Here is an 11,808-nt window from a genome sequence, read left to right on the forward strand (position 1 = left end):
CACTCTTGGTTTCTCAAATGATTGCCTCGCCTGGTTCACCAACTACTTCTCTGATAGAGTTCAGTGTGTCAAATCGGAGGGTCTGCTGTCCGGACCTCTGGCAGTCTCTATGGGGGTGCCACAGGGTTCAATTCTTGGACCGACTCTCTTCTCTGTATACATCAATGAGGTCGCTCTTGCTGCTGGTGAGTCCCTGATCCACCTCTACGCAGACGACACCATTCTGTATACTTCTGGCCCTTCTTTGGACACTGTGTTAACAACCCTCCAGGCAAGCTTCAATGCCATACAACTTTCCTTCCGTGGCCTCCAATTGCTCTTAAATACAAGTAAAACTAAATGCATGCTCTTCAACCGATCGCTACCTGCACCTACCCGCCTGTCCAACATCACTACTCTGGACGGCTCTGACTTGGAATACGTGGACGACTACAAATACTTAGGTGTCTGGTTGGACTGTAAACTCTCCTTCCAGACCCATATCAAACATCTCCAATCCAAAGTTAAATCTAGAATTGGCTTCCTATTTCGCAACAAAGCATCCTTCACTCATGCTGCCAAACATACCCTTGTAAAACTGACCATCCTACCGATCCTCGACTTTGGCGATGTCATTTACAGAATGGCCTCCAATACCCTGCTCAACAAATTGGATGCAGTCTATCACAGTGCAATCCGTTTTGTCACCAAAGCCCCATATACTATCCACCATTGCGAACTGTACGCTCTCGTTGGCTGGCCCTCGCTTCATACTCGTCGCCAAACCCACTGGCTCCATGTCATCTACAAGACCCTGCTAGGTAAAGTCCCCCCTTATCTCAGCTCGCTGGTCACCATAGCATCTCCCACCTGTAGCACACGCTCCAGCAGGTATATCTCTCTAGTCACCCCCAAAACCAATTCTTTCTTTGGCCGCCTCTCCTTCCAGTTCTCTGCTGCCAATGACTGGAACGAACTACAAAAATCTCTGAAACTGGAAACACTTATCTCCCTCACTAGCTTTAAGCACCAACTGTCAGAGCAGCTCACAGATTACTGCACCTGTACATAGACCACCTATAATTTAGCCCAAACAACTACCTCTTTCCCAACTGTATTTAATTAATTTATTTATTTTGCTCCTTTGCACCCCATTATTTTTATTTCTACTTTGCACATTCTTCCATTGCAAAACTACCATTCCAGTATTTTACTTGCTATATTGTATTTACTTTGCCATCATGGCCTTTTTTGCCTTTACCTCCCTTCTCACCTCATTTGCTCACATTGTATATAGACTTGTTTATACTGCATTATTGACTGTATGTTTGTTTTTACTCCATGTGTAACTCTGTGTCGTTTTATCTGTCGAACTGCTTTGCTTTATCTTGGCCAGGTCGCAATTGTAAATGAGAACTTGTTCTCAACTTGCCTACCTGGTTAAATAAAGGTAAAATAAATAAAAAAATAAAAAGAGGACGTGACAATAGTTCTAAAGGTTATTTAGTCAACTCCTTCATTAGGTGTTCTGAATCTCCTTTGGGGATTGAACCTGTGTTGTAATTGTGGTTGTGGTTGTAGTTGTTTTTATTGCTGTGTTCTAACCACCTGAGCTATCCAGTGCTTTGCAAAAGTATTCTTCCCCCTTGGCGTTTTTCCTATTTTGTTGCATTATAACCTGTAATTTAAATGGATTTTTATTTGGATTTCATGTAATGGACATACACAAAATAGTCCAAATTGGTGAAGTGAAATGAAAAAAAGAACTGGTTTCAAAAATGTTTTAAAAATTTTAAAACGAAAAGTGGTTCGTGCATATGTATTCACCCTTTTGCTTTGAAACCCCTAAATAAGATCTGGTCCAACCAATTACCTTTGGAAGTCACATAATTAGTTAAATAAAGTCCACCTGTGTGCAATCTCAGTGTCACATGATTTGTCACATGATCTCAGTATATATACACCTGTTCTGAAAGGCAACACCACTAAGTAAGGGGCACCACCATGCAAGCGGCACCATGAAGACCAAGGAGTTCTCCAAACAGGTCAGGGACAAAGTTGTGGAGAAGTACAGATCAGGAGCACCATTAAATCCATTGTAAAACAATTGAAAGAATATGGCAACACAACAAATCTGCCAAGAGAGGGCCGCTCACCAAAACTCACGGACCAGGCAAGGAGGGCATTAATCAGAGAGGCAAAAAGAGATCAAAGATAACCCGGAAGGAGCTGCAAAGCTCCACAGTGGAGACTCCCCAAACATATGGAAGAAGGTACTCTGGTCAGATGAGACTAAAATTGAGCTTTTTGACCATCAAGGAAAATGCTATGTCTGGCACAAACCCAACACCTCTCATCACCCTGAGAACACCATCCCTGCAGTGAAGCATGGTGGTGGCAACATCATGCTGTGGGGATGTTTTTCATCGGCAGTGACTGGGAAACTGGTCAGATTTGAAGGAATGATGGATGGTGCTAAATACAGGGAAATTCTTTAGGGAAACCTGCTTGTTTTCCAGAGATTTAAGCTGGGACGGAGGTTCACCTTCCAGCAGGACAATGACCCTAAGCATACTGCTAAAGCAACACTTGAGTGGTTTAAGGGGAAACATTTAAATGTCTTGGAATGGCCTAGTCAAAGCCCAGACCTCAATCCAATTGAGAATCTGTGGTATGACTTAAAGATTGCTGTACTCCAGCAGAACCCATCCAACTTGAAGGAGCTCGAGCAGTTTTGCCTTGAAGAATGGGCAAAAATCCCAGTGGCTAGATTTGCCAAGCTTATAGAGACATACCCCAAGAGACTTGCAGCTGTAATTGCTGCAAAAGGTGGCTCTACAAAGTATTGACTGGGGGTGTGAATAGTTATGCACGCTCAAGTTTTCAGTTTTTTTGTCTTATTTCTTGTTTGTTTCACAATAAAAAATATTTTGCATCTTCAAAGTGGTAGGAATGTTGTGTAAATCAAATGATACAAACCTAAAAATATATATTTTAATTCCAGGTTGGAAGGCAACAAAATAGGAAAAATGCCAAAGGGTTGAATACTTTCGCAAGCCACTGTATTTCCCTAGCCTTGGGCCTGGTGTGACTTTGGAACTCTATGTACTTGCAGGGAGAAGATGAGGAGGACTCACAAGGAGCTCAAGGCGAGAGAGACGTCATCCAGCCTGGTAAACTGAGGTTGAGCTTCGGGGAGCTTGAGAAACAGAGGGTAGAGAATGAACGCAAAGCAGCAGAGGTTGAATACAAGAGACGAATGGAAGAGGAGAGGAAGGCTTTCGCCGAGGCCAGGAAAAGCATGGTCAGTGAGTGTGATGTGATGGTCACTTCGCCTTGCCCCATATCTGTTTGGGCTGTCTTGCCAGCTCCTATGCCAAACGTCCAGCACAAACAGATCTGGGACCATCAATATAATCACTGTCTTTACAGCTCCTTTTTTATGCTTAATATTGTGAGCCCCGAGATGTCAGACACTAGTTTGAGCTCTCTTGTCGTTGTCCTCCTTCACCAGATAGTGGATGACGATGACGAGGTGTTGATGGCCATGCTGAACCTGGAGGGCAGCAAGCCAGGGAAGCTGTGTGTCAGCTTCGAGGACAAGGAGCGTCAGAGGAGAGAGGTGGAGGAGAAGAAAGCGGAGGAGGAGGCCAAGAGGAGGCTGGAGGAGGAGAAGAGGCTCTTCGCAGAAGCCCGCAAGAATATGGTAGGACTGGGTAACATAACCATAGAGATCCTACAATTTACTAGTGGAATTTGGTATCCTAGCAACATGACAAAAAAATCTGCCATCTTGGTCAGGAAAACGTTAATTTTAGAAGTGGATCAAATATGGTATAACTATCGTATAAAACAATACATTTGTGAATTATATGATCTCTATGAACATACCTCTGCAGGCAGCACCAGCATGTAGCAAATGAAGCCCTGCGCTAACACGTCGACTGAAGTAGGCTATGTTCAGAAGAAGCATGTGAAAAGATTGAAATTATTTTGATGACTCATCATGAATAGAGCCATAGTGACTAATGTTTCATGATGTCTATATGTAGGCTTTATGAAGTGCTTTTGAATACTTCATTGTCCTTTCATAAGTTAAGAAGTTATAGTGTTAACACTTGAAGAGTTTTTATTTTTTTTATTACTATAATTTATCATTTAAGGGGATTTTACCCCCTTTCTATCCCTAATTCCAATCGTGTCTCATCGTTAGCACTCCCCAACGTGCTCGGAAGGTGAAGGTCTAGTTATGCGTCCCCCGAAACATGACCCGCCAAACCGTGCTTCTTAACACCTGCCCTTCTTAACCCGGAAGCCAGCCACACAAATGTGTCGGAGGAAACACTGTTCACTTGATGACCAAGGTCAGCCTGCAGGCACCCGGTTCTCCACAAGGAGTCGCTAGAGTGCGATGAGCCAAGTAAAGCCACCCCGGCCAAACCCTCCCCTAACACGGACGATGCTGGGTCAATTGTGCACCGTCCTATAGGACTCACGATCACGGCCATTTGTGATACAGCTCGGGATCGAACCAAGGTCTGTAGTGCCTTAGACCGCTGCCCCACTCGGGAGCCCATTATTATTTATTTTTTATATGAATGAAGTTTATTTCACGAAGCACATATAACAGTGTCTTAAGCGCATCTTAAAGTGTCAATACAAAACTTGACCTTTTTTTAAATAAACTCTAATGTCAACTAGAATGACAGAGTTATATACCTATATATTGAACAACACTTGAAGTGTTACTGTTATGGTTGATTTAAAGTGTGACCAATGTTTCTTCAATCTACGGAAAACTAACGGCAATATTAACATTTGAGGTAGGCTATATTTATTTAGTATAGGAACTCAATCTATAATTGGACTCTAATTGGACATGGATTAATCATACATGATGATGTAATGTTACTGTTCAAACTCAAATGGTACACTTGCAATTGTTGTTCCTACCTTCAAAATGATCTCCTTAAAGAGCTCCCTGGATCTAGAAAAATCTAAGACTTCATATCGAGATGGAGAAGTAAGATATTTTCACTTTCAAATGACAATTGTATTTGTCCACTGACTAAGAAGAAATAATAGTGATTGCCATGAAATGCTAATACTGTAAGTTCTTACTGTAAATACAAGGTTGTGAATGGATGGCTCTTTATCATGTGTGTCCTGCTTATTCTGACTCTGATTCTACCTGATTCTACAAGGACAATGAAAGGCTTCTACTGTCACGTTCTGACCTTAGTTCTTTTATTATCTATTTGTTTTGGTATGGTCAGGGTGTGAGTTGGGTGGGTTGTCTATGTTCCTTTTTCTATGTTTTGGGATTTCTGTGTTTGGCCTGGTACGGTTCTCAATCAGAGGCAGCTGTTTATTGTTGTCCCTGATTGAGAACCATATTTAGGTAGCCTGGTTTCACATTTGAGTTGTGGGTGATTATTTTCCTGTTTAGTGTTTTTTGTCATTCACCTTACGGGACTGTTCGTTGGTCGTTTATTGTTTTGTTCAGTGTTCTATTACTTAGTTAAAAGATATGAACACTTACCACGCTGTGCTTTGGTCCTCACCTTCTTCCACCAATGACCGTTACATCTACCTTATTATTATAGAATGAGTTAAAGATCTTCATGTCATTCAAAAGCTTTTTACAGGATCATCTAATGAGAAATTCAATGTAATTTGGTTGCAGTAGCTTTTCTGTTCAATGTGATTATGTTGCTTTATCTTTGCTTTTCATCCGGTAGTTCATTGTTTGTGTTTCATTGTGGGAGGGTTTAGGTGGTGTGTTAATTTGTTTTTGGAAGCTGATATGATGCAATGATCGATTTGAGATTAAAGATTGTGAGAAGCTAGAAGCTTTTTCTAGTTTTTGTAAGTTATTTTGTACATAATGTGTCTGCCACCGTCTCTTATGACCAAAAAGAGCATCTGGATATCAGAATAGTGATTACTCACCTCAAACTGGATGAAGATGTTTTATTTAACGAGTCAGATTCAAAGGTTTCCAGAACAGGCCCAAATCCCCGTCATTCGCAAGAAGAGGAGACGCCGATACAGGGGACACTGATCCGGGTGCCTTGTGAGAATTCGTCGGCAAGTGGGTAACCCGCCTCTACCATCTGTCCTATTGGCCAAAGTGCAATCATTGGACAATAAACTGGATGAGCTCCGTTCGAGACTTTCCTACCAACGGGACATTAAAAACTGTAATATCTTATGTTTCACTGAGACATGGCGGAAATATGTAAAATATACAGTTGGCTGGGGTTTCTAAGCATCGGCAGGACAGAACAGCTATGTTCGGTAAGACGAGGGCTGGGGTGTGTGTCTATTTGTCAATAACAGCTGGTGCAAGAAATCTAATATTAATGATGTCTCTAGGTTTTGCTTGCCTGAGGTAGAGTACCTCATGATAAGCTGTAGACCACACTATTTACCAAGAGAGTTTTCATCTATATTTTTGTAGCTGTCTATTTACCATCATAAACTGTTGCTGGCACTAACACCACACCTAATGAGCTGTATAAGATCATAATCAAACAAGAAAATGCTCATCCAGAGGCGGAGCTCCCAGTGGCTGGGGACTTTAATACAGAAAAACTTAAACCAGTTTTACCTCATTTCTACCAGAATGTCACATAAACAACCAGAGGGGAAAAAAACTCTAGACCACCTTTACTCCACACACAGAGACGCATACAAAGCTCTCCATCATGCTCCGTATCCTCTGATTCCTGCTTACAAGCAAAAACTAAAGCAGGAAGTACCAGTGACTCGCTCAATATGGAAGTTGTCAGATGACGCAAATGCTAAGCTACAGGACTGTTTTGCTAGCACAGACTGGAATACAGTATGTTCCGGGATTCATCCGATGGCATTGAGGACAAAAAATTGTCAACGACTCCAGCCACCCTAGTCATTGACTGTTCTCTCTGCTACCGCACGGCAAGCGGTACCGGAGCGACAAGTCTAGGTCCAAAAGCTTCTACCCCCAAACCAGAACACTGCTGAAAAGTTAATCAAATGGCTACCAGGACTATTTGCGTTGACCCCCCCCCCCCCCCTTTTTTTTACACTGCTGCTACTCACTGTTATTTATTATCTATGCATAGTCACTTTACCCCTACCTACAGCACGTGGACATATTACCTCCATTACCTCCACTAACTTGTACCCCTTCACATTGATCAGGTACTGATATCGCCTGTATATAGCCTCGTTATTGTTATTTTATTGTGTACATTTTTTATTATTTTTACTTTAGTTTATTTAGTAAATATTTTCTTAACTCTTATTTTTGTTTGTTAAGGGCTTGTAAGTAAGCATTTCACTGTAAGGTTGTTGTATTTGGCGCATGTGACAAACAAACTTTGATTGGATTCTAATTGGTTTATTGTGAGATTGTCAATGACACCATGCTCTGTGTTTGTGTGCTGGTAGGTGCTAGATGAGGACGAGGATGGAATGGTCAAGAGCGACTCCCAGGAAGCATTGCAACCTGGAAAACTGGAGATGAACTTTGAAGAGCTGCTAAAGCAGAAGGAGGAAGCCGATAGGAGGTGCAAAGTGGCGGCGCGCAAGAAGAAAATGGAGCAGGAGAAACAGGAGTTTGAACAGCTCAGACAAGAGATGGGAGAGGTCAGTCATCAACATGGTATCAGTCTCACAATGCTGTTAAAGACCCACGTGGGAAGTCTTATGGATATTGGCATGGAACTACCAACTGTAGAGATTGATAACAAGTTGAGGAGAACCAGGGGCCATACAGTGGGGCAAAAAAAGTATTTAGTCAGCCACCAATTGTGCAAGTTCTCCCACTTAAAAAGATGAGAGAGGCCTGTAATTTTCATCATAGGTACACTTCAACTATGTCAGACAAAATGAGAAAAAAAATCCAGAAAATCACATTGAGGGATTTTTAATGAATTTATTTGCAAATTATGGTGGAAAATAAGTATTTGGTCACCTACAAACAAGCAAGATTTCTGGCTCTCACAGACCTGTAACTTCTTCTTTAAGAGGCACCTCTGTCCTCTACTCGTTACCTGTATTAATGGCACCTGTTTGAACTTGTTATCAGTATAAAAGACCTGTCCACAGCCTCAAGCAGTCTCACACTCCAAACTCCACTGTGGCCAAGACCAAAGAGCTGTCAAAGGACACCAGAAACAAAATTGTAGACCTGTAAAGGGACCAGGACGACTGATCCGTGTAAAGGAAAGAATGAATGGGGCCATGTATCGTGCAATTTTGAGTGAAAACCTCCTTCCATCAGCAAGGGCATTGAAGATGAAACATGGCTGGGTCTTTCAGCATGACAATGATCCCAAACACACCGCCCGGGCAACGAAGGAGTGGCTTCGTAAGAAGCATTTCAAGGTCCTGGAGTCGCCTAGCCAGTCTCCAGATCTCAACCCCATAGATAATCTTTGGATGGAGTTGAAAGTCCGTGTTGCCCAGCAACAGCCCCAAAACATCACTGCTCTAGAGGAGAAAACCTTGTGAAAACCTTGTGAAGACTTACAGAAAACATTTGACCTCTGTCATTGCCAACAAAGGGTATATAACAAAGTATTGAGATAAACTTTTGTTATTGACCAAATATTTATTTTCCACCATAATTTGCAAATAAATTCATAAAAAATCCTACAATGTAATTTAACTGGATTTTTTTTCTACTTTTGTCTGTCATAGTTGAAGTGTACCTATGATGAACATTACAGGCCTCTCTCATCTTTTTAAGTGGGAGAACTTGCACAATTGGCGGCTGACTAAATAATTTTTTGCCCCACTGTATTTATAAAGTATGTCTGGGTAGGAGTGCTGATTTAGGAACAGTTTAGCCTTTTATACCATAATCACAAGATAACATTGACCTGATCCTAGATCAGCACTCTTACTCTGAAACACTTGAGGCATACAGCCTAATTTCCTATGTGTTGAAATTATTAGGCCTATGCTTCTGTTTTGTCTGTATCCTCAAAACTAATCTTATCACTATATGTGTTTCTCTCCTAAGGATGTGGTGAATGAGAGCTCTGATACAGTAAGTAAGGAGTATGAGGAGCTGAAGAAACTCAAGAGGACCGGCTCCATCCAGGCCAAGAACCTCAAGTCCAAGTTTGAGAAGATCAAGCAGTTGAAAGACGAGGAGGTCCAGAAGAAGATTGAGGATGTGAGAGCAAAGAGAAAGGCTGTAGATGAGGAAATCAAAGAGAGGGAAGAAGAGAGGATCCAGGAGGTATATATTTTAGCATGATCCTTCAGAATCGCGTTGGAACTCCAAACGCGTCGGTCTGTATCATGTTATGCTGTTTTTTCAGGATGATGATGAAGGCAAAAAGGACACAGAGAAAGGGGCTGACGAGGCTCCGTTCAGACAGAAGGTGGACATGCGCGCACGGTTTGAACAAATGGCCAGAGCCAGAGAGGAGGAGGAGAAGAAGAGGGTGGACGAACAGAAGCTTCAGAGGATGCAGTTCGAACAGCAAGAGATTGACGCCGCTCTCCAAAAAGTAAATCCCTCTTTCATCGGGTTCAATCATCGGGTTTCTCGTTGTTAAACAGTTGAAAACGTCCCTGACTCGCATGACATTCTAAAAACGCATGACAGTTCAGTGGAGGGAGGGTTTCCAAAAATAAAAAATGTGATATCATGTGTCATATCTTTGTCAGAAAAGGGAAGATGAGGAGGAGGAAGAGGGAAGCATCATCAATAGCTCGGCAGCCTATGAGGATGAGGAGGACCACGCCAGGTCGGGGGCTCCGTGGTTTAAGAAGCCCCTGAAGAACCAATCGGTGGTGGATGCCGAGCCAGTGCGGTTCACGGTGAAGATCACCGGGGAGCCCAAGCCGGAGGTGACCTGGTGGTTTGAGGGGGAGATGCTCCAGGACTGTGAAGACTATCAGTACATAGAGAGAGGAGAGACATTCTGCCTCTACCTGCCAGAGACCTTCCCAGAGGACGAGGGAGAGTACATGTGCAAAGCTGTCAACAGCAGAGGCACCGCTGCCAGCACCTGCATCCTAACGATAGAAAGTAAGCAATCTTCCATCTGACTGTCACTACATGTCTGCATGATGCCACTTCCTGATTTGGTTTTCTGATCTTTTTCTGATTGGATGGGATCGTATGCTCCTCCTCCTGATCTTCCTAAGATTGGATGGGATTGCACGCTCCTCTTCCTGATCTTCCTAAGATTGGATGGGATCGCATGCTCCTCTTCCTGATCTTCCTATGATTGGATAGGATTGCACGCTCCTCTTCCTGATCTTCCTATGATTGGATGGGATCGCATGCTCCTCCTCCTGATCTTCCTAAGATTGGATGGGATCGCATGCTCCTCTTCCTGATCTTCCTATGATTGGATGGGATCGCATGCTCCACTTTCTGATCTTCCTATGATTGGGTGGGATTGCATGCTCCTCTTCCTGATCTTCCTACGATCGGAAGGGATCGCATGCTCCTCTTCCTCATCGGCTTGGTTCAGTTTCAGCCGTGTGTAATCCCATCTTCTGTTTCTCTCTTACAGCTGATGACTACTGATGCTCTACTTTTTTCTGGAACTTTCCCTTGTCTCTCTCACTCCTTTTGTAAAACTTCATCCCTCGTGGTAGGGCCAAAAAGAGGAGGAAACAGCATTATGCTCTCCATTCCGTCTCGGGATACACACAACATGAAAAGTGCAATATCGTGTTGTTTACGTATTGCTCATCATTCATCAATAAAGCTGCACTCCCTTTCAGTATTACGTTTAGGATGAAATCTGTGCCAAATCACATATTGATCCCCTGAGTGATTGCTGTCACGAATGATGTTCAGATTGATTTTGTGATCATAACATCATATATCAAGGCTGTTCAACTCTGATCCTGGAGGGCTGAAACGCTTCTGGTTTTCATCCTCTCCTTCTAATCAGGGACTAATTCAGACTTGGGACACCAGGTGAGTGCAATTAACTACTAGGTAGAAGCAAAAAACTGAAATGTTTTGGCATTCCAGGACTGGAATTGAATAACACTGTCATAAAGCATAACATCTTTGCATCAGGGAAAGTCTCCCTTCAAAGGTAACATTTCAGAAAGTTCCATTTGAGAATATGGTGCAACCCAATTTAAAGCCTAATGAAATACCTGTAAAATAGACACAGCAGTATGCATTGCACAGTTAATTTGCAGAATTGGTTACTAATAAAATAATGATCTAATTAGGATTTTTTGTTTCTTTTCATTTTTAATATTTGAATAGTTATCTGAAAGGTTTGGTTGTAATGTACACTTAGATTTTTCATATCCCAAAAGTATTTTTCACATTGAGTTAAAGTACAACTCTACAGGAAATTGATTATATAATTGTCTTGGACACTGTTGTATGGCTTGAAATACAGTATAGTGACATGTTTGTGATGTGTTTATTTAAAGTTTTAATAAAAAGTGCTAAATACTAGTCTCTTTGTAACTGTTCTATCATCTTTATAAAACATTAGCTACTGTAACTTAAATGTATGGAGGGGTGTATTTTATTACAATGTAAGACAGTTCGACAGACAGTTGACAATAGACTCTATTTTCAGCTGCACCTTTTTCATGGTACACACTGTATCTTTAATTAACATGGATCAACAGTAGGTGTATGTAATATACAGGTAACTGCAAAAAAAAAGGAAACACCCATTTAAAGTGTCTTAATAAGGCATTGGGCCACCACGAGGCCCCAGAACAGTGTCCATGCACCTTGGCATGGATTCCAACAGAGTTCCAGTGTTTGGAACTCTGTTGGAGGGATACGACACCATTCTTCCATGAGAAATTCCATCATTTGGTGTTTTGTTG

General features: G+C 42.1%; 1 protein-coding gene across 2 annotated transcripts in view; it reads left to right on the plus strand.

The window, feature by feature from the left end:
* Positions 1-11,422, plus strand: part of LOC109889042 (nexilin-like) — a 32,116-nt gene extending 20,694 nt beyond the window's left edge. Inside the window, exons 8-14 of one of the 2 annotated variants that reach the window (XM_020480191.2) lie at positions 3,095-3,283; positions 3,494-3,685; positions 7,417-7,614; positions 8,996-9,217; positions 9,300-9,491; positions 9,652-10,015; positions 10,509-11,422. In XM_020480191.2, the coding sequence (XP_020335780.1) occupies positions 3,095-3,283; positions 3,494-3,685; positions 7,417-7,614; positions 8,996-9,217; positions 9,300-9,491; positions 9,652-10,015; positions 10,509-10,522 (1,371 nt within the window). In that variant the 3' untranslated portion in view covers positions 10,523-11,422. Of the gene's footprint in view, positions 1-3,094; positions 3,284-3,493; positions 3,686-7,416; positions 7,615-8,995; positions 9,218-9,299; positions 9,492-9,651; positions 10,051-10,508 lie in introns of those variants that run through there. The other variant, XM_031822426.1, reaches the window with a different exon arrangement.
* Positions 11,423-11,808: the final 386 nt, after the last annotated feature.

The sequence above is a fragment of the Oncorhynchus kisutch genome, linkage group LG4 (assembly GCF_002021735.2).
Source record: "Oncorhynchus kisutch isolate 150728-3 linkage group LG4, Okis_V2, whole genome shotgun sequence".
In the NCBI taxonomy this organism is placed as follows: domain Eukaryota; kingdom Metazoa; phylum Chordata; class Actinopteri; order Salmoniformes; family Salmonidae; genus Oncorhynchus; species Oncorhynchus kisutch.